Source organism: Dermacentor variabilis, chromosome 9 (genome assembly GCF_050947875.1).
Source record: "Dermacentor variabilis isolate Ectoservices chromosome 9, ASM5094787v1, whole genome shotgun sequence".
NCBI lineage: Eukaryota > Metazoa > Arthropoda > Arachnida > Ixodida > Ixodidae > Dermacentor > Dermacentor variabilis.
In genome coordinates this window covers 3,532,902-3,557,075 of record NC_134576.1, presented here as the reverse complement: position 1 = coordinate 3,557,075, position 24,174 = coordinate 3,532,902, and the positions used below count along the sequence as shown (strand labels likewise).

At 45.6% G+C, this 24,174-nt stretch overlaps 1 protein-coding gene across 2 annotated transcripts in view; it reads right to left on the bottom strand.

Moving 5' to 3' along the window:
• The window catches only part of LOC142558253 (uncharacterized), a 69,981-nt gene that overhangs the window by 8,661 nt on the left and 37,146 nt on the right, over nucleotides 1-24,174 (bottom strand). For both annotated transcript variants that reach the window (XM_075670416.1, XM_075670415.1), the window contains 2 exons: nucleotides 22,432-22,702; nucleotides 581-673 (listed from right to left, as the gene is read on the bottom strand). In XM_075670416.1, coding sequence (XP_075526531.1) covers nucleotides 581-635 — 55 coding nt within the window. In that variant the 5' untranslated portion in view covers nucleotides 636-673; nucleotides 22,432-22,702. The remainder of the gene's footprint in view (nucleotides 1-580; nucleotides 674-22,431; nucleotides 22,703-24,174) is intronic.

The window sequence follows — 24,174 nt, the reverse complement described above, 5'->3', positions numbered from 1 at the left end:
AGAGGGGATGGGGCTAAAAGAGAGAGAGGGTAGGAGGGAGAAAGGTAGAGGGTCGTAGAGATGGAATCGAAGCAGTGGCCGATCAGGAAGCCCGAGGTGGTGGGATGGCCGTTAGGCCATCCGTCTTTGTAGAAATGTCCTATAGTCTCACCGAAAGTCCCGAGGAGTCGAGGTACTCGACGACACTTAGGAAGGCTGGTAGCTGATTACGACAGGGGAAGAGGATATCTTCCTGTCGTGAACATGGCAGCCCCAGGCGGTGGAAACTCTTGCAGAAGTCGACTAGTACAGAATTTGCCATAACAGCTCACACAAAGGTACGTTCAAACACATGAAAGGGAACGCATCCACTGCTCTACCAAGAATCAGAGAATCAGTGTGTGCCACACGCCCCAGGCTCTTCAGGCCAAGGCTGAATTAGAGCGCACAACGCTGCAGCGACAACCACTGTGGCTGCCTGGGTGGCGGCAGGTGTGGCGCACTGCGTGTGCGAGGACAGGAAACAACACTGTGTGCATCTGCAGGGAGGTGGAGCTTGCCGGTGTGAGCAGAGGCAACATTGGGGAGGCCACTTGCTTACGTAGGTGCACTGGTGTACAATCAGGCTGCACTTGTACACTGTTGAGAAGCCACATCGGAACTGGCGGCTTGCTGCTGCTCTAGGGTGGTGGACCTGCGTATCCAGGACACACCATGGCTTCAGCACACCTCCCCAGGATGTGCTTGGTACTGGCCATATGGCTAGGAGATATATCTGGCTCTAGTGTCCCTGCGCATCACCTGTCTTCAGTTCAACTGTGTCATGCAAACGATTGGTACTATGTAAACAAATTTGCATAAACAAAGTCTTTCTGGCTTTGTGCCACTATCTTGATAGTTTTTCATCATGAACTTATTTTCTCGCAGTGGTTAAAGGCCTTACTTTTTATTTTGTTTCTACTATTACATTCTATAGTTACAGAAAACAAAATTTTCTAGAATTAGGAAATTTACTCAGAATGAATGCCACCATTATGAAATCTAGACTTGGTTGCATGTATACTAAGAAATGTTGAGATTTATTAACCCTTCCTGGATTGGTTGTTTTGTTCATTGTAAATGCAACAAATTCAATTTTTATAACATGTTTGCAGCCTTTAAATTCAAAGGCTATTTATTAGCAATATCCTGCTGAAGATGTTCGAAATTTTTCAACCTAGAAATAAAAAAATAATTAAAATTTATACTAGTTATTTAAATTTGAATAAGTATTGCTCAAGCAATGTAATCATACTGTAATCGTACCTTAAAGACACCTCATATTTAACATCTAATTCCCCTGAATTAGTGTTCACAAGTTATTTATTTTTAAATACTGCAACCTAATACAAGGTCTTAGGGTAGTACACATGTAGCTACATAGAAAGGGAACAAAAATGGGGGAACTACATACAACGTATTGTTGTGAACATGACAAGCACCGTATTTCTCACAACCCCAGGTGCAAACATGTATGATAATGATCAATAAGAAAACAAAGCAGTGAAAGTGGATCAAAGAACGGATTTAAGTTCTTTAATTTCTGCAGTTCTTTCAAAGGGGCGCAGGCTTCTTGTGCTGATCCCCCGTGTTGGCAAATGAGAGACACAATCAACAGAAGCAGTCTATAACCTTTCTCACGCTATCTGCCGTATAAAAACAAAACCTCTCATAGAACTTTAACTGACTTTTAAGTAGACGGAGCCACTAGTCTACAGATGTTCCCCGTTCATGAAGGACCTCCTGTGCTGCCAAGGGTGTGTATGGGTGGCAAGGTAAGTACACTCATAATTCCACTCAAAGGGTTGATGTGCAGAAGATGGCATGTTAAAATAACTGCATTGTGAAGATTAAATGGCTAACAGCCATGGGTGGCACCAGCATTATTCTGTTGAGGAGGGGGGGGGGAATGATTTTCAGTAGTGCATCCTTGCACTTGGTACTACATGATGGTAGAATGGGGGCTGATGCTGATGGGAGTGCACGAAGAAATATTCTGGGGTCAGCCCTTCCCTCCCAATGCAATAAGTAATGCCATTCTTAATGAGAGCAGCATTCCGGGCAAGTTGGTAATCCATTGCTTAAATGATATTGCGCAACATAAAAAACGACACGGACGTGAAAGAAGACGACACACCAAGCGCTTGGTGTGTCGTCTTCTTTCACGTCCGTGTCGTTTTTTATGTCGCGCAATATCATTTAAGTAATGCCATTCTGTGTGACGATGAAAGCATCATTCTTGGGCCAACAGGATGCAGGATAGAGTGCACATGATAAAAATGGTCACACATATATGTGTAAACCTGTCCATGAAGAAATTATTCCATGCTAAAAAGTAAAGACAAGAAAGGTAGCACACCAAACTGCTGTCCTCTTACCGAACAGACTTTGAAGCAGGTTCTGTTGAATGGCTGTTATTTTTGAGATTAGAACAATGCAAACCTGTTCAGTGCTTTTAGACTAACATGGCAAGAACAAGTATTTTGTGGCTCATGAGGAAAACCCATGCCCAAACACTGCAATTCAATCACTCCCAAGTGTTTTGGGCACGGAGTAAACACAAGCCACTGCACAGTACTGTGTGCTCCTGCTAGAAAAGAGTATGGAATTAAGACTGTACCACTAAAAGTTGGTTTATTGTATGAAATTCCTAAAATGGTATTGATGCCATGGATGAAGAAGCCCACTGCATAAAGCAGTAGTCATTACAAATTAGTCCAAACGGCTCTAAACATTGCATAGTTAAAAAAAAACTATGAAAAACAGTGTGCCAGCTCTGACGAGGCAGTGTCGGCACTCGGCTGCAACTGGATTCCCACCGCCATTAGGCACTCACTGGTTCTCAAATGGTCACAAGTACGTATACCGCCCTGGCTTCCTTCAGGGTTCACAGGCTTGAGATAGGAGCCTGTACCCTAAATTTCCGTCAAAACCCTCGTGAGCACAAAGAAAAAAGTGACGTGCGACCTATACGACCAACATCATAAAGAGGACTGTGGAGTAAGCACTCCCAGAAACGTTTCAAGAAATTGTGTGACACACAATTATGCCTACACAGCCATAACACAGAGGACTACAACAGAGGCTCGCGTCTCAAACTTTTGATGAGGCAAGCCATGAAACAGTTCATTGATAATTCTAATACCTGTGCTGCCGTGCCACCATTTGCACTTTGAAGTCTTTCAAGGACCACACATGAGTGATCACTTCTGAAAGATTCTTGGACAATATTTCCTGGACCCAAGAGTTCCGAGTTAAAACTTCATTCCTAAGTGGGTGTGATTTAGAGACTAAACTGACATGTTCATCCACTACATCATGCATACTACTAATTTGATCTTACCATGCAATTTATTTTACAATTTACAGCTTTCTTTTCATTTAATTGGCCGTGGTATGCAAAAAGGCATACATGAACAGGCATTCATGAACAGCAGTGTGCATTTTGCAAGGGACCATGTTTCACAAAAACCTGCTTCAATATATAGTCAAATATTATAACTGTGCTGCATCTGACATGAAAACACTTTGATTATATTGAATATTGAGTATAAGAATTTATTTGTTATGTGCTGATATTGTAACGTGGTGTGACGTATGAAGAACACGGTAGCAATACTGTGAAAGACAAAACTAACTTTTATTGGGCGAACCTGTGCCCACAAATACAGGCTACACTTAAAGAATGGCGACAACGGCAAACACAGTCGGCGATCGTCAAAATCTGATCAGCGGGTACAGCGCGTCGCCTTTTATAGATCAGTCATCGAATGTTCCAGAGTAACCGCTGGGACCCGCGTGCCTTCCACAAAGTTCTACACCATTCGCGTCGTGCATACATGCAATTAGATTACACAAGGTTCGGCGACAACAGACAGTGGATAGAAGCATCAATAACATTCTAGAAACTTCCGATACATGTAGACGCATCCTGCGCTGAGCGATAACATTTCTTAGACGTTAAAAGCGCTCACCCGTAAAAGATAAAGAAGTTCACATCAATTCCCCCCTCTCAAAAGGCATCGTCCTGATGCTGCAAACATAACGGGAGAGTGAAACACAAAAGGTCACTTGTTAAACAAAACAACAAGAAACAAAGCCGAGATGACACAATCCAAAAGAAGTCCAAAGTTCAGCTATGCGACGTCCCCAAAGTTCATTAGCGCTGGTGGGATGGCTTAAGTCGCACAACATGAACTACTTCAGGTCATGAGCGGCGCCGCTGTGATAGCGAAATGCCGTCTCGCACGACCTCATAGTCGAGTGCGCCAATAAGTCGGATGATCCTGTATGGTCCGAAATAGCGGCGTGAAAAATTCTCACTCATTCCTCGTCGGTGTATAGGGGTCCAAACCCAAACACGGTTGCCGGGTTGGTACTCGAAGTAGCGTCGTCGAAGGTTGTAGTGTCGGCTGTCGGTCCTCTGTTGGTTCTTGATCCACAGGCAGGAGAGCTGTCGGTCTTCTTTGGCGCGCTAGAGATAGGTGGCGACATCAAGATTCTCTTCGTCGCAGACGTGCGGCAGCATGGCATCTAGAGTAGTCATCGGATTCCTGCCGTAAACCAGCTTGAACGGCATGATCTATGTTTTTTTCTTGCACCGCCATGTTGTAAGCTGTGGTGGTTCCACTCTGCGTGCAGCTAGGGCTGAAGGCGAGCTCCGGATCTAGCCCCACGCAGTCGCTTCGTGGTACTCCCAACCCGTAGCGTGGGAATCGCGGCTACGCCGAGTTCGGACGAATAAGGCAACCAGCGGTGTCAACGGTAACAACGTTTACTGCTATTAGCAATAGCGAACACTCGCAGAGGGACGTCCTCTCAGTAATAGTAGTAAAAAGGCTTGCCTTGTTGTCTGGGTGGGTCAGACAAACGAGATCACTCGCGGGATGCGGCAGGTGCTGTCGTCCAGGCGGTCCAAGGTGTCGGCGTCCCAAGAGAGCGAGTCTCCCCGAGTGGCGCGCTTTTATGCTTTTTTACCTTTTTGCGAGGGGAAGTCCTCCTCGCCCGCCGGATACGTTTCCCTTTCCCGTGAGCCACGTAGGGGAAGTGGGGTACGCGCGTCATCAGAGCGATGGAGAAAGGGAGGGGCGTAGTGCCTCTCTCCCATGTCTACGCCGGCCCGACCCGTCGCCACGTGCGAACGGGACGCCACGGGTACACAGGAGGTAATGGAGGCGGGTGCTCCCCACAAAGCAAACGTTATGTGCGGCATAACCGCATCCCACGTTTTGTGCTCGACATCGACGTACATTGCTAGCACATCGGCAAGGGTTTTGTTCAGGCACTCCGTGAGACCAGTCGTCTGCGGGTGGTAGGCAGTTGTCCTCCTGTGGCTTGTCTGGCTGTATTGCAGAATGGCTTGGGTGAACTCTGCTGTAAAGGCCATTCCTCTGTCATTGATGAGGACATCTGGGGCACCATGTCGCAGCAGGATGTTCTTGCCCAAAAATTTTGCCGCTTCGGCTGCGCTTCCTTTTGGTAGAGCTTTAGTTTCAGTGAAGCGAGTGAGATAGTCCGTTGCCACGATGATCCACTTATTTCCAGATGTTGACATCGGCAACAGTCCCAACAAATCCATCCCAATTTGCTGAAATGGTCGGCAAGGAGGTTCGATCGGCTGTAGTAATCCTGCTGGCCTTGTCTGTGGTGTCTTGCGTCGCTGACAGTCTCGGCATGTCTTGACGTAACGGGCGGCGTCGGCGGTCAGACGAGGCCAGTAATATCTTTCCTGTATCCTCGACAGCGTCTGGGAGAATCCGAGGTGCCCAGTGGTTGGATCGTCATGTAGGGCGTACAGTACTTCTGGACACAGTGCTGACAGAAGAAGAAGGTAGTTGGCGCGAACTGGTGAGAAGTTTTTCTTTATGAGCAGGTTGTTTTGTAGCATGAACGAAGACAATCCGCGCTTAAATGCCTGAGGGACAACATCTGTGTTTCCTTCTAAATACTTGGTGAGGCCTTTTAGCTCCGGGTCTGCTCGTTGCTGTTTAGTGAAATCTTCCAAGCTTATTATTCCAAGGAAGGCGTCGTTGTGCTCGTCGTCTTGTGGCGGGGGATCGACGGGGGCACGAGATAGGCAGTCGGCATCAGAGTGTTTTCGTCCGGACTTGTAGATTACTGTGACATCATATTCTTGCAGTCTGAGACTCTACCACACCAGCCGTGCTGAAGGGGCCTTTAAGTTAGCTAGCCAACACAACGCGTGATGGTCGCTGACCACTTTGAATTACCTGCCATATAGGTAAGGGTGGAATTTTGCTCCAGCCCAAATGATGGCGAGGCATTCCTTTTCAGTCCTAGAATAATTGCCTTCCACTTTTGATAGCGACGACCGGCTATCATAAAATATCACCCGTTCAAGTCTGTCTTTCCTCTGGACTAGGACAGCACCAAGGCCCAGGCTACTGGTGTCAGTGTGGATTTCGGTATCGGCGACCTCATCGAAGTGTGCAAGTACCAGCGGCGACTGCATGCATCATTTGAGTTCTTGAAATGCGGTCCGGACTTGGATCACGGCTTGTTGGGGGCGTCCGGTACATGAATGAAAAGCAACTCCACTAGATGTCACGTGGAGTGATGTATGAAAAACACAGTAGCAATACTGTGAAAGACGAAACTAACTTTTATTGGACGAACCTGCGCCCACAAATACAGGCTACACTTAAAGAATGGCGACAACGGCGAACACAGTCGGCGATCTTCAAAATCTGATCAGCGGGTAAAGCGCGTTGCCTTTTATAGATCAGTCATCGAATGTTCCAGAGTAACCGCTGGGACCCACGTGCCTTCCAAAAAGTTCTACACCATTCACGTCGTGCATACATGCAATCAGATTACACAAGTTTCGGCGACAACAGACAGTGGATAGAAGCATCAATAACATTCTAGAAACTTCCGATACATGTAGCCGCATCCTGCGCTGTGCGATATCATTTCTTAGACATTAAATGCGCTTACCTGTAAAAGATAAACGAGGTCACGTGTCAATATCAGCGAGGACATTTTCGATTTACTTTATGCAACAATTTCTTATGCCTAAATTTTTCTTCCGGTACAATGCACCTGGCTTCACAAAAATCTAATTGTTGGAACCACGCTATCACTACATTAGTAACTTGATAAACTACTCGCAATTAATCTTGCAGTGAAATTACTTAAATTAAATTTCATGAAGTTTATCATTCATTATTTGATTGAAATTTAGTTAACACAAAAATTTCGTCACAATAGAACCTATCACTTACAGTAGGTATTACCAATAGGCTGTTGCTTCTATTCTCCAGTGCAAATAAGGAACAACCAAATAGACAAGACACAGCAATGTTGGCTTAGCCAATTTAAATCTAGGAAAGTTGTAGTCACTGTAGAAAATAATGTGTTTTCTTGTTTATATTTTCTGCAATGTCCTTCAATATGAGAAGTAATGTTTTGTTAGCGTGGAGAAATTATGGTTATGTTCTTGTTTGTGACTTTCCCCTTATCTAACCAATAAAGATCAGAGACCTTCGTCAAACAATTTCAGTCTTTAGCCTCTGGCATGTCGTGAACAGACTGTCTGTAGGAATAAATTCTGAACATGCTGAAACATAATTATCACAAATATTCAACAAAAAAAGTCAAAATTAACAACACGTTCTGTAGCAGATAATGGGGATAGATGAACTCAAAGCTGCTGCTAAGTCTCAAGTTCTGCTGAAGGAGGCAGAAGGGTAATCAAAGTTATGCACAAATACTCACTATATATTGTCACGAAAAGACAATGGAAGATGTGCCCGGCGTCAGCGAGGCAGACAGTTGTACAAGATGGCGTACAATAACTCAAGCCTGCGTCCCTAGCTTCCACTTCTTCTTCAGCACCCGCCTCTTGCCGAGCGCACGTTCCAGCCCCAACTTCTTTCTCAGTGCTGACTTGTGACACCTAGCGGCATTATTCCCCCGCCAAAAGAAAGGCATCGACCCGATGCTTACTAAACTAGAAAGTAGAAGTGTGGAAGTCGTATGAGATCGGACATGGCACCGCCTTAACGCGCGAACTACGGCTTGAGGTGAATAACATGCACTATCTCTGAGTGGTGCTGTCGGCACCGAGGCAACGCAGCACCGTCAGGAATGACCTCATAGTTCACTAACTCGGCGTATCACTTTGTAGGGTCCAAAGTATCTACTAAGGAGCTTCTCAGACAACCCCTGGCGATGGACTGGAGTCCACACCCAGACTTGGTCACCTGGCTGGTACTCGACTTGCCGATGTCGAAGGTTATAGCGTCGTGCGTCTGTACTCTGCTGCTTTGTGATGTGTATGCGCGCGAGTTGACGAGCTTCCTCTGCGTGTTGAGTAAGTTGCTCGACGTCGAAAGTAAGTGATGCGTCGGTGTCGTGCGGGAGCATAGCGTCTAGTGTGGTCTGGACCTCGCGCCCGTAGCCAAGACAAAACAGTGTGAATCGTGTGGTTTTCTGAATGGCAGTGTTGTACGCGAATGTAACATACAGCAGGACTTGATCCCATGTTTTAAGCTGGACGTCCACATACATAGACAGCATGTCAGCAATGGTTTTGTTTAGCCACTCCGTCAGTCCGTTGATCTGTGGATGATAGGCAGTCACCTTGCAATGCTGCGTATAGCTCAGCTCGAATATGTCCTCTATCAGTTGGGCTGTAAAGGCAGTGCCTCTGTCGGTGATGAGATGTGATGGGGCACCATGTCTGAGGACTATGTGATCGATAAAGAACTGGGCCACTTCGTAGGCCGTGGCATGTTCTATAGATTTCATCTCAGTGTAGCGTGTTAGATAGTCCATGGCGATTATAATCCACTTGTCTCCACTGGCTGACAAGGGAAAGGGTCCCAGGAGATCCATGACGATTTGATCAAACGGAGCGCTAGGTGGTGCGATGGGTTGGAGTAACACCCCCCCCCCCCCACCCCGGGCTTCAAAGACTGCGATTTCCTACGTTGACACTCACGGCAGCTTTGCACGTAACGCTTCACCGTGGTAGAAAGTCTGGGCCAGTAGTACGTCTGGCGTACTCTTACAAGAGTGCATGAAAATCCTAAGTGTCCAGACGTGGGCTCATCATGGCAGGCTAGGAGAATGTCAACACGGAGGGTGGCAGGTACGACCAATAGATACTCTTTGTCGCTGGCACGAGTTTTTCTTGTAGAGGACACCCTTTCGGAGGCAGAAGGTCGAGAGACAGCGAGAAATGTGTCGTGGGATTGTAGCATTCTTGCCTTCTAGGAGACCGATGAGAGGGCGTATTTCGGCATCCTCGCGCTGCCGTATGATCAAGTCCGATGCGGTGAGGGCCCCAAGGAATGTGCTGTCTTCGTCCATGTCCTTATCGCAAGTTTTGACGGGAGCACGCGACAACGCGTCCGCATCTTCGTGTTTGTGGCCCGATTTGTAGATGATGGTAACATCGAACTCCTGCAGACGGAGACTCCATCGAGCAAGTTGCCCAGATGGGTCTCGTAAGTTGGCTAACCAACACAGGGAATGGCGGTCTGTCACCACCTTGAAAGGGTGACCGTAGAGATAAGGCCGAAATTTCATGATGGCCAACACAACCGCTAGACACTCTTTCTCGGAGATGGAGTAATTGATTTCGGCGCGTGAAACAGTGCAACTGGCGTAAGCGATGACTCGCTCGACGCCTTCCTGGTGTTGAACGAGTACAGCGCCAAGACCGATGTTGCTTGCATCGGTATGCACCTCGGTGTCAGCGTCCTCATCAAAGTGAGCGAGGACGGGTGATTCCTGCAGGCGTTGCCGTAACTCGGTAAAAGCTGCGTCCTGCTCATCCGTCCAAACGAAGAGTGTGTCTTCTGGCATGAGGCGTATGAGTGGTTCGGCGACGTGCGAGAAATTAGCGATGAAGCGACGATAGTACACATACAGACCGAGAAAGCGGCGTATTGCTTTCTTGTCACGAGGAGTCAGAAAAGCAACAGCAGCAGCAGATATTTTGTCTGAGTCAGGCTCGACGCCGTCGGCGTTCCCGACATGCCCGAGAAACTTGAGCTCTTCGTAACCGAAGTGACACTTTTCTGGCTTTAGTGTGAGATTAGCGGAGCGGCGCCTGCAAATGGTGAAAGAAAATAAATCATTCGTGAACGACACATGCACGACACGGAGACGCAACACGACAACTTCCAGAGCTGTGACACAGTGACAGTTGATGTCAGAAGCAATGTAAATGCCTCTCTTCACTCCAGCAAATGCATTCTTCTGCATGCACCAGGTTGTCCATCATTCGCTGGGATATGGCCGGTGCAGAACACAGGCCAAATGGAAGTACTTTAAGTTCGTACAGTCCATCCAGGGTAAAAAAGGCAGTTTTTTCGCGATCTCGCTCGTCAACTTCGATTTGCCACTAAATACCTTGTTCACCGCAGTCGATCTAACGAATCATCTATCTGCAGAAGCGGATAAACATCTTTTTTTGTGACGTTATTCAACTTTCTATGGTCAACGCAGAACCTAAGCGTTCCGTCTTTCTTTTTGACGAGGACCACCGGCGACGAACAAGGGCTTTGGGATGGCTGTATGACGTCATCGTCAAGCATTTCTTTCACTTGTTCATTAATCACGTTGCGCTCCTTCACCGATACGCAATAAGGTAGTTGTCGTATGGGACGAGAGTCATCATACATAATTATTCAGTGTCTCGTGATGGGCGTCTGGCGTACCTTAGAAGAAGATGCGAAGCACTCATTGAACCGAAGGAGCAACTCACGCAGCGCTTTCTCCTTTTCCTCTGAAAGGTCTGAATTGATGCCGATATTGCTGAGTGGCTGAGCTGGGTTCTCCTTCGTCATAGATGCAAAGCATTCAGCAATGTCGGCAATGGGCTCAGTGAAAGCGATAGTAGTACGACGAAATAGGTGCCAATGTTCCTGGCTGAAATGCGTCACGAGGAGCGCCAAAAGTCCACCTCGAAGCATAATGAGACTGCGGGCTGCACATACACCATGAGTCAGCATAAGAGAGGAATTGCCCTCTGCAACAGCTTCGCCGTCATGCAGATCGTTGCATACAACCATTACCAGGACACTTGCGGGTGGTGGTACACTTGCACTGACGGCGTAAACCCGAAGCAAATTACGTTGGCAATTGTCACGGCTGTTCGCTGCTCTTTCTGTCGAAAAAGTCACTGTGCGCTCCCGGAGGTCCATAATGGCACCATATCCTTGCAGAAAGTCAACGCCCAAGATGAGGTCCCGAGAACAATTGCAGTGCATAAGGCAGCTGGCTGGAAACGTGGACCCACGAATTTGTACTCTGACCGTGCACATGCCCAACGGTGTTACGATATGCCCACCAGCAGTACGAATTTGCGTTCCAGACCAAGGCGTGATAACTTTTCTAAGTTCTGTCACTAGTTTTCCGCACAAGACTGAGTAGTCGGCCCCCGTGTCCTATAAAGCCCTAACGTTCCGGCCGTCGAGCACAACAGGTATGTCTAGCGAGAGTCTGTCGCTGAATTTGGCTGCTGTCGCCATTGAATCGTGCGGAATCGACCGTGCTCGCGTCGATGGGAGGTCTTCGGAAGGGCGATTATCAGCGGCCTCGCCCCCAAAGGTCACTGTTCTTAGTTTTTCTGGCGAGGGCGTGGCGATTGTCCCTGCGCTGCCACTGGAGGACTTCTAGGAGCTGGGGAAGAACACCTAGGGGACGGCGAGCGCGACTACCGCCGCGGGAAAGGTGACATACCCTGCTAGTTCAGATATTCTTCAATCGCCCTAGGCCTTTTGCCATATCTGGGCCTTGGTGAATCCGCGGCAAAACCTTGCAGTCCGAGGTGGCGGTATTGGCATTCGCGGTATACGTGACCGGCTTCTCCACAGTGATAGCACAGAGGCCTTCTGTCCGGGGTATGCCAGATGTCAGGTTTTCTTTCGAGCAGGCGCCGATCCTCCATACGTTGGATCGGTTGCACTGATGGGAGCAGCGGGGCGTATGACGCAGCGTAAGACATGGCGGGGTCGAAATGGGTCGGAGCGGGGACAGCGACTCGCCTCAAAACTTCTGAATACCACAGCCACTGATTCTGTGCTGTCAGAGGCGGCACATTGCTGCTTGGAACGGGACCTTGGATTGCTTGCAGCACTTCATTCCTCAAAAGGGCAGAAAAGGAACCTAGCGTGGGCTGAGGCGGGCAGGTGAGCCATTGAAGCTCGTCACGTACCACAGAGTGGGTGAGGTCTCAGAGAACGTCCACGTTTTCAAAGGCAATCGCGCCCGTCAGTGAAGCAGCGTTCGCATGCCTGTCATACGGAGCTGAGCACTGGTCTGAAGGTGAAGTTGCGTTCAATTTCCTTTCATAGAGAGCTGAGCACTGGTGTAACATCTTTTCCATCGTGGTGGCTTCGGTTAAGAATTCAGCCACGGTCTTTGGCGGGCTTCGAACAAGGCCAGCAAATAGCTGTTCCTTAACTCCCCGCATTAGATGGCGCACCTTCTTTTCCTCGTCCACCTGACGGAAGAGGCGCATCAATCCTCGACGTACGACGTCACGCTCTCGTTCGACAGATGAATGCGGGATTGGAGCGCCCGTTCGGCTCGTTCACGGCGATCAGCATTGGTGTAGGTTTCCCGCAAGGTACGACGAAACTCGAGCCACGATTTGATGAGCCCTTCTCGGTTCTCGTGCCAAGTGCGGGCACCATCCTCCAAGCTGAAGTAGACGTTCCTTAACTTCGCCGCGTCGCTCCATTCGTTTATCTCGGCAAAGCGCTCAAACTGGACTAACCAGTTTTCTACATCCTTGAAGGTATCCCCGTGGAAAACTTTCGGCACTCGGAGATCCTGCAGCAGGTACTGAGTTGCCGTTGTGGCCGTACCTTGCCTAATGGTCGGTAGGGACGTCGACATTCCTTCCATACCGGTGTGTGGGGGCATTGATGTTGTTGCGGAGAGATGATCAAGCTCTGGAGGCAATCCTTGGATTCTCCTGCTTGCCCAGTGAACAGGTGTGTTCACTAGTAGAGGACTGGTACTCCTGCTACCAGGAGGGGTTTGTGGCATCGGATGAACCGTACCCCGCACCTCCACCAGTTTTGTCACGAAAAGACAATGGAAGATGTACCCGGCGTCGGCGAGGCAGACAAGATGGCATGCAATAACTCAAGCCAGTGTCCTCAGTTTCTACTTCTTCAGCGCCCGCCTCTTGCCAAGCGCGTTCTAGCCCCAACTTCTTTCTCTGCGCTGACTCATGACACCTAGCGGCAATATATACAAATAGTGATTTATCACATAAGTAATGTCTGCCTTTTGAGGCAATCTACCTCAAGAGATGCAAGTGCCTGCAAATGGTGAAAGAAAATAAATCATTCGTGAACGACACATGCACGACACGGAGACGCAACACGACTTCCAGAGCTGTGACACAGTGACAGTTGATGTCAACAGCAATGCAAATGTCTCTCTTCACTCCAGCAAATGCCTTCTGCATGCACCAGGTTGTCTTGTGATTGTTACCTGTTGTGTGGAACCCTCATACAAGAGCGAATAAAAGATTTTCTGAGTGTAGGATATAACGCTGGTCTATGCTTACTGTCTGTTAAAGGAAAGCCATTGGATATTGCCATGTTTTTATTTAGGCCAGTGAAAGCTTTCATTGAAGTAGCACTTTTACCATTGCTTTTGTGCAACATGCACAACATTCTGTAATGAAACATTTGCACAATTTTGTCGCTTTAATGGTGAGGTGGGATCATTGTAATCAATTTGTATGCATCCTGCGAATGCTGTCGTACATTCTCCAAACTGATTCAAGCACAGCTGGCCACTCTGGTATGTATATGATGCATGTATAAATATCTTATATACACAAGCACAGGGATTCAATTCGATAATCGCTGGAAGCCTTCATTGTTATCATTGCCTACAGAGTGTTTGTCTGATTCCTGTGCATAAATTCTCTTTAAGAAGAATTGTACTATTTTCGAACACAATGGCAAGACATCACGCAGGCATTTGTGTGTCCCGTTATTGCCCCTACTATTTTTCTGGGCTAAAATTTTTGACTATTTTGCTACCTTACAGACCATGTGAACAATGCATGAAAATATTTCAAATAAAAATGAATTACGGTGTATTTCAGAGATCTCATTAACTCTTTCAGAACGAAATGCTACTCTTTATCACTGGTTCATGGGAGCCCAGAACACGGCAGCTCAGTAGTCGGCTGAGATTACTTGAATTGAGTTTTGTTTTGGAGAAGACAGACACTTTAAAGACATGTATAGCTGGTGACAACAATCACACAGCGGGAAAATACACCTTCCCCACCATATGAAATAAGACACAGTCATGGACGTATGCAAGATATCAGTGTTGTATTACAGAGCTTTTATCATGTTACCAATGAAGCAGTGTTACAAGATGTTAGTAGCAGTACTTCTACTGGCACTAAGCATAGGAAACATTCGACACAATATGCATCAAGATGTGAATTGGTTTACCAATAATCGTAATCACTGTTGTCTAGTGCAGTTGTCATATAAAGCTATGCACCTAAATACTATTTAGCACAAAGCACATACAAAATAATGAGCACATAAATGCATATCTGAGATGCTCTAAGGCACCTTTACTCAATGCAACTGTTAAGGTTGTGCATTACTCAATGTGTAAACATAAACAACATACCCAAGGGGACTGACAACGCATATTCAACACACAAATAAGTGTTACATAAACTTTCAATAACTACAAAAGGCAAGTTGATGTATTTCCATGAAAACGTTGAATATTTTCCAATCTTATGTTCAACAAGTAAAGCATTCAACTTCAGTCTAATTACAGAATCTCGTGAGCTCTACAACATACTTATGTGATGAAAATAAGAAGTATTGACATTTATGATTCCAAGAGCAGATGCTGAGAAAACTGTAATTATCTTTTGCTTCTAAAATGCAGCTTTGTGAAGGTCACGGATAAGATAGTGCTTGCAGAATGCAGAATGATGGAAACATACAGTACAGAATGTCAATTATTAAACCTTGCATCTCTTGTAAAATTACCAGTGCTTCAATGAGATACAAGCTGCAATATAAACAATTTTAAACACTCAAAATCCATGGCTGTGAGTTTAGCGCATTTCTTTTCGGTAAACCAGCTGCAGACAACTAGTTTAGACATACAATAGGCTAATATAAATGAACCTGCTCTAAACTTGGGCTAAGCACAGTACAGTATACTTCTGTTACATCAACTCTGGTTAATTTGATTTTTTCAGTTTATTCAATCCTGGCCGAAGGTCCTGGCTGGCATCAAACTTTCGTTATTTCGATCCTAAAGTTGGCCTTTGCCGGATAATTTGAATTTGACCAGTCAGCACGCATGCACACCCAACCCCTATGGTGGCCCTGATAGCGACCCCCTTAGTGGTAGCATCTGTCTCGGCAGAGCTTACAGGACAATGATTGTGTTGACCAAACATCACCTCTCGTCGAAAACACTTATTTTTGGCCCGCTCTAGGAAGATTTTCAAGCAATATGTGCAGCCCACAATGTTTGAGTAGATTATTTACTGTATTCTAAAACGCGCCTTTCTTTTTTTAAATGAATATTGGGCAAGAAATTGCCTGCGCAGTACAGTAGGACACAAGACGAAAACCACCTTCACAATGCTCACATGCTTTGCTGCACAACACGGATGTTAAAGCTGAAGCTGACCATATAGAAAAAATGGGTGGCAAAGCTGAGTTTAGGAAACCGGTCGCAATTGTGCAACAATTGCTTTTGCTAAGAAATTGGGTGAGCACTAACATTTCTGCTTTGTTCGGGAGCTTTATTCTTATTTATGCGTTAGTTTACTGCTTTGGAAACATAGCAAGAGAGCGTGCATTTTATTCGGGGGTTACTTAGAATCGGGCACATGCTGCCAAAGTAATCGGTGGTGTGTTCTGGTGTTCTTTTTAATCTTGTTTAATTTGAGCTGCCGGATAGCTCAAGCAACTTCATTGGTCCCATCAGGGTTGAATAAACGGAAGTCAACTGTACATGAAATGGAGCATAGCGAGAGGCAGCAATCCTGTGCGTCATGCTGGCAGCAGCTACTCCTGCAGCTTGCTGCTGACAGAGCCACCACCAGCACACACCGCAAGTGGCAGCACGTGCCACAACTCTGCCGATTACCGCTTTTCACTGGAGTAGCTGCAGCAACCAAGTGCACAAACTTGGCGCCAGCTTCGTGGCGACACTTTACACAGTGCAAAGCCACAACAAAATACAAGCCAAATATAATATGACTAATAAAATCGGGACCCTCGGTTAACCCCCTTTCTTCTTGTTTAAGCCAAATATTGGTTTCACATAGATTTATGTTAAATAGCAGTAGATCAACATGACGCCTGTGACGTGTTCCATGCCGAGTTTTTATCTTTCATAATTTCAGTCGTTGCTAGCATTAGATGTATATTTTGTCCATTTGCTTGCTCACTGATATTTTTGTTGGTGCAGCAGTCTAGACGCATAAAAGCAAAGGTGCACCTTGATGAACACCGCAAAGCTGCAGACCATACACACTCTCACAACATTAATTTTTCTATCATGTTCTTACAGGTGTCATATGAAATCATTTTATCGTGCACACAATCAGAAACATCACCACAAATGCAACTAAATTCAAAACAACATACACTGTGACACAGTTAGTGCATATTCGATGTCGCAGTTCACACAGGGGGTTAGAATAACCAAAGCAGCTTGATGGGCCCAGTAGTAACATGTGCTAACACAACACAAGAACACTGTTGACACCCACTAGTTATTTTGGGTACTCATACAGAGAGCATATAACATAATATAAATGCAAGGAATAAAATTAAATAGTGGCTCAGCTCATCGTGTGCAATACCACAGAAATACCGTGGAAAAACAGCACTGTATATATGTTAAAAGTATTAGCATCAGCAACGACAAACACCAAACATTACCACCCAACAGCTAAGCAAACAAAAAGCAAAACCTGAAGTAAACAGAATACCAGTACAAAAGCAAAACACGATGGCATGACACTCATAATAAACATTATGCACGACACAACCTGAAACATGGTAGCACATCGTGAAAGAGCGTAGGTTAGGGCGTGTTGGTATTCCATAACTGAGGTTGGTTGAAGGATATAAGGATACACATAAGGATGGTTGAAAGCACAATAAAATGTGCTTACACTTTCTCAAGTGTGAACCTTTGCAATTGGTACAAAACCTGGTGCCACATCAAAATCAGCGACAGAAAGCCAGCTGTAGGCCCTGTACATGTCCTTAAGCCCAGTACAATCCCTACGTCAGCAAAAGTTATAGAACGCTGACAGTACACCGATAGAGCTCCCAAATTTTAGAGCATGTTTCTTGTTCAAAATTCGCATTTTCAATCTGCCACAAAGTTCTTAATAGCAGCTGCAAGTTACACTCACGCTTAAACGCAGGCTATAAAAGCTGTGGCACCAATCACGAAGCAGAGAAATTACAGCATCTTTATTCTTATCAGACACATAGGGCCGCATGTTTCAGAGCAATAAAACATCCTTACAATGCAGTAATGCTTTTTGCACAGTTTACCTAAATCTTTAGGTTAACACAAGCATATAGAGTAGGCCAGTCTCTTCACAAGTAAGTGAGTGAGCACTATAGCAACACAATCCACATGTTTAAAAGGGCCCCAAGACTGCATGGCAGAGCCATCATACGAAAAATTGGTGCAATAAAAAATTTTGTGTCGCCAATAACATTTTTAGCATTGAATCAATATAGCAACACAACGTATCGCCACCGTCAAAACGAGTTATGTATAAGGCATGCACTACAGCACGATTCCTCTTTTGCACTTCCCTAAGAGCACTCGTCACTATCTGGCAGCACCAACACAAAGCCTATGTGTGGTCTCTGAAATGCATGGTGCACCTGTGCGTGCGCGTCATGCGGCAGCCGGGCTCCACTTCTTTCGAGGCACCACCTAGTGTGGTCTGGTCTCGGACACAAGGGGTGCAGACTTCTCGTCTCCGAGTGCGTTCCACAGCCGAGTGTGTGGCTCCTTCGCTTGCCGCAACCCCCAGTGGCACATGCTCAGTGACCCAAGCTGCCATCCACGAAGAACCAGTGCATCCTGCTATAAGGCCTTGGGGTGTGGATTCGATTTGTCCCCGCATCAGAGAAATTTTCTTTAAACATTTTTTCGCCATTCTGGAGCGGCACATTCCCAGTGGCACATACATAGTTACCCAAGTTGGCATCAAAGACGTTCATTGAAGACAAGCACAGACCCATCGGAACACACCCACTACTCCAAGCTGGCGCCAGAGTTTCACAGAATGGTGGTACCTACATAGTCTCGCATCTATAGTCATCCATGTTGGCGTGAAAGAGGTTCGCTGAAGAGTGGCACATATGTACGCATACTCAGTGACCCAAGTTGAAGGGAAAACTGTTAGATACATACAAACATACTCAGCCTCTGAAAAGTGCATGAAGTACCCTAAGAATGCTGATGCATCAATACCAGTAATTGTAAAGAGGTTTAGTTATGCAAATATTCGTATGTTGGCAGCGTTTTGAGCATGGGCACCGTGTTGCAGCTCATACTGCACACGACTGCACAGGAGATGAAAGACTGAATGACGCTCACCTAAGGCAACGTAGGAAGATAATAATGTGGACAGTGAGACAAACAGGAAAAAAATGCCATTAGGTGTCCCAGTGATAGGACAACGCTAACAGAGCAAACTCAATCAAATGGAGGTGGACAGGCTTCCAGCACAAGTTCACCCATCTTCCTTTTTTTTTAATACTCTATTGCACACATCCACACAACAGCTAAGGGCAGTGTCAGGGGACCTCTTTTCAAGTAGTATATTAGCCTCATGCATGACCGATGGCGCCGCTGTGAATGGCACTCCGGTGACGTCGGACGGGGGACTCGGGTTTCGTCGTCTGCTATGCTCCTACTAAAATAGCTTCATTTTCATTCGTTTGCTCGTGCTCAGATTGTTTACTCGCTTAGCAGAGCGCTGTCCTATTACTATTTGTATTTTTTACTAGTGTTAGATTTATTAATGCGAGCATTAGGAGGAGAACAAACATTAAATATTTAATGTACCTTCTATGTAACCAGCCGATGTGTTAGCCCAGTGACTATGGCGTTGTGCTGCCAAGTTCGAGGTCACTGATTTGACCATAGCCACACTTCAATGGGTGCGAAATGCAAATATGCTCGTGTATAGTTATAGTTAGATGCACGTTGAAGAAACTAGGAGGTCAAAATTATTCTGAAGTTCTCCACTATGGCACAGCTCACACACATACATGCTTTTTTGCATGTAAAACCCCAGGATTTCATTTTTTTATCTAAATAAATTTCTTTTGCGATGACAACAGCCCTTGCAGGCAGGGAATGCCCTAAAACTCGTGACTCAGTCATAACACATCGCGCTGAATGTGTAGATGAGAGTCTACACATGTCTGGAAATGAAGCATGATTGCAGGGCTCATTCATAAAATTTCGTGCGTACTAAGTGGTACGGTATTGTAGTTGAATGCAAGTTTTTGCTTTCACACATAATTCTATTCACCTGGTGTTGTATATACGACACTTTTTTTAACAAGAAAAATATAATACTTTTACTTACAAGCAGTTTATCTTGAACATTAGTTTCACGGCAGTCTAACACAAAAAATTTTAATTTTTTTAGGTTAGCATAAGACCATATCTGTTCAACACACTTTATGACTACCGAAAACGACTTCGAGAACATCACTGTATCAGCACTACAAAAATATTATGTTATAGAAAGAAAGAAAACGCCAGAAAGCCTATGAGCACTTTATTGCGCTTTTGTGTGTGTGTTTATTGTGTGCTAATGGGGTGTGTGTTTAGTGCTTGAGCTACTTGTTCGGTCAAGTACCAGCAAACTCAAGCATATCAATTTTCTTGTGTTTGTTTTAAATATGTACGATGCATTTACAGAACAAAATATTTTGAAAACTGTGGTCTAAGCAAAGGTTGCCATTTGTTTTTGTTATGTGATAACACGAACCTTGGCCATGCAATGTGCTTACTACCCATGGCAGGAGCAACAAAAAAAATGGTTATGCCAAGCCAACTAACATGCAGGGGCGAGCTGTGTCAAGGTGAAAGCAATCAAGCTTACATAAAATTTCCCTGCGAAATTCAGCACTGCAGCACAAGACCACATGGCTTTGTTTTGCCCATTAATTTTGTTCACCCTTGTATCGGACGCTTCAGATGGCATTTTGCTGAAATGCCGCTAAAGCAGCACATGCATTAATGCACCGCAGCGACTATGTAGTTTCCTAAGAATGGCATCAACCATCTTCCGTGATGTGCTAAGCCCGCTAGGCAGCAACAAAATTGGAATGTCTGTGGCCAATGGAGCAAGCGACCAAACACGGTACTACCACGGAGACCCAGTAGGTGGCCAACTGCTGCAATTCGTCGTCAAAAAAGAGCCAACAAATCATTATGACTGCGCCACGACAATGAAACTGCAATGACAACAAACCACCACCATATACACACATGTACACACTGATGACTAGCAGACGATGGCAGGAGCAATCCACCCTAAGCGTGGTGACAACTGCGACTCTGCTCGATTTCATGGGGAATAGTGTCCTGGAATATACCTGCAGAGTCACATTTCCAATACTTGAGCAGAGCACATCAGCCGACAACTTCAAGTCGCCGTCACGTAGTGAGTGCACCCACGGCGCGGCAGTAGAATCCCCCCCCCCCCTGACGTCACACGCAAGAGGGCGCCACTCAAGGATCTCGGGGCTAATAGCTCATTGTGATGTACTGTATTTAGTGCAAATGAAATTGAAATTTTTTAAAATTTGGCTGCGATGAAGGACAGAAAGAGCAGTGCCTAGAAAATACTTTCTACCTATTCTTAAGCAAATGTGACAATACTGACGGTTAATACATATCCTAGTACGTACTACATATACTGCATGTTTTAACATGTATTAGGATAAACAGATGCTAGAACATATTGAGAATTTCAAACAAATGTAGCATTTACCAGGCGTTTTAGTAACAAACTTTGGGATATTTGCGATTTGGGCTGGCTTGTATGGTATTTTTGTAAACGGAACTATGAGAGCGTGAGAACACAAGACATTAAAGGGACAGTGAGCAGCTATTTGGCAGCTCACTGTTCCACATGCTTGTGCTGTCTGCCGTTCCAGAAGTGCAAAATTGTCACCAAGTGCAGTCAGTGACGGGCTAGACGAAGCGTTCCTCATCCATAAGGCTGCAGACAGCTAGCGCTGTCTGCAGCACTGCGCATATAGCAAGGTCACCTGTCTGGCACGACTACTAGGTGCATGCATTGTTTCCACAATTTCATCTTTTATTTTGTAACCCCTCTTTTGTACCTCCATAGTGTATGTGCTGTTTATTCAATTTTATTACTTCTGTGGTGTTTATACATTTCAATATCTGCAATAAGTCTAGCATATTGTTGCAAGCCAAAGCTGTGTGTGTGTGGCCCCTTAATATGGGCCTGTGTTGCTGTGCTGTTATAGTTCCATTTTCAAAAATTTCAGTGACAGCTTTTTCAAATTTTTGAAAATTGGCGAATCAAGGCAAGAAATATTGCTCGCCAAAATTCACAGCAGTGGTGAACACAGCAAACTGTGTGATGAATGCCAATAAAGATAATTAGTAACAAAATTTTCCAGACCGGCCCCTTATCTGACAATGTTAGCACACATGTTGAAATTGAGGAATCAAGAGCTATCACTGCTGAATGCATATCCATTTAGTCAAAATTGTGATACTAGCCCAGTACACAAGATGCATGTCTCCAATCAGACTAACCTTCCAAGAAATGTTGGCCAATCAAGGACACGCATACAGACAAGCCTGATTACGAGGAAGTCTTTTGTTATGTGTAAAACGTTTTCTAGCAGGCTAAAGAAATTTTCACACACTTAGGAGTTCACACCGAGTCCCACAACGATAGCCATGAACCTTATGTGTGCTTCCTTTATTAAATGCTAGATGCCCGCTACCTCGCTACCTGAAAACCTGTGGGACGCCAAGCCACATGTGGTGCTTCCAACAGGAAGGTACTGGCCATGCAGTGTGTGTAACAAAGCAAGCGCACATGTAAACAGACCAAAAGCATGCGTATGGAAGCCAATGAATGCACCATTCACAGGCACTTCTTAAGGCGGTCGTCAACGGGTCTGCGTCAATGCAGGAAAAATGGTGGCGGGCACAAATGCTATGATCGAGACAACAACAGGAGCTGGATCTGGCGTTGCCATCCACACGGGGAACAGGAGCACTGATGTCGCCCGAGGAAGCCATCCGAGCAGCACTTAAAAGCTGGCTGCATGCTCCTGTTGCAGGTGCTCGTGGAGCTGCTCACCATACCTGAAAATTCGGTTGCAGAACCGGCACCGGTAGGGACAAGCACCGTGCCGCCGCAGGTGCAACTTCATGTTGCACTTCTGTGCAAACGTCCTGGGGCATAACTCGCACTGATATGGCCGCTCGCCCGTGTGGACACGCTGGTGACGATTCAGTGCTTGCTTGTAAATAGTTGAGTAGCTGCAGATATTGCACTGGTAGCGCTGCACGTTCAGCGGAAGTGGTGCTGCCAAGGCTCCTCGGCTTGAGGATTGGTCGCCAACGTGAACCACACCTGCAAGCAAGGGAGAGAGGTACACGCATTGGCAAAACATGAAAGTGCCACCCAAGTCACCGACGAGACCTGCCACCATGATCACCATTATAACTAATCACTGTCAGCCTATTTTGGCACCCACTGAAAGAAGAAAGCCTCTGCTAGTGATCTCCAGATACTTGTGACCTGTGTCAGCTGACTCCAGGCCTTATCTTGCAACTTTACGCGACTCATCAGCCAACCTTGTGCCACTTTCCTTTTCTTCAGCATCCATCCTCTTACACAGGGTATGTGTTTAACAGATTAGGTGATCTGCCCGGTTCCCCCCCCCCCCCAGCCCTCCCTTTTAATCTCAACTATAATAAAGTTCGGCAGCATGTTACACTCCTGTAACATGTGAAGGCATGGCATTAAGTTAGACGATCGGAGGGGTCAGACTTCTAGCAAGGCACAACGAGCCACAGTGTGAAGTAAACATATGGTGCAGTAGGTCGACCACTTCAACGGCACATGCGAGCACCTAATGCACTACCTAGAAGTTCTCTCTTTCTTTCTTTTGTTCCTTCGCTCTTTCTTTTTTTTGTTCATTCATGTTCAGCGGGGGCATGAGCCATTCCTGATGATGACATCTTTTGCTTCACCGGACTAGACGGCACTTTTTTCAGGTGTGAGCCATTTCAACGAGCCACTTAAGGTCCTAATATCAGTTACACACGAGTTCACCCTGCTGTTACTGCTGTCCTCCTAAACCAACCGAAACCCCGGCAAGAATTGACTAGCAGGCCAGTTGGTTCATGATCACAGAAAACCAGTGCTAGAAGACAGGATAGGTTAGGAAGGAGCACACAGACACTATGCTGAAATCCTAACACATCACTGAAATGCTAATATCACCAATTCTATATGTGCAGTGAAAAAACACTGAAGCGCTGTCAAAGCTGAACACACTGTCCTCTGGAAAATCATGCAATAGGCAAGAATTGTTGAAACTATTACGATGAAATGCATAAACAAAATGAAACTCTTTCATTTACTACCATAATTTTCAAAGACAACTTTTTGATATCGGGAATCCCTGCAATATTCATTTACTTTTTTCACTGCAACAGGTCACACCATATATTAAAGAATGGAGCACATTATTTAGGGTGAAATGTAAAGAGATTGTTCTAAGCAAACATATTTAAGCACTTCAGGAAAAATTCATTGCTATCTTTCATGTCATTTCATGTAGTGTTCATCTAAAATCAATAAAAAAACACACTACAAAGCAATACATGCAACCACTATGACCTTGACATACATTGTAAAATGAGAAATTTGTGGCGCAGACATAAAACAAGTCTAAAATCCAAGCACAATCTGAGAGCTTCATTCAGAAATGTACGGCGATAAACTTGCCAAAAAGAAAGTTTCAAGCAATTCGAGATTCAAAGGAGGCAGATGCACACAGTACAATCACAAATAGCAGAAAAACTCTCCAGCCATCG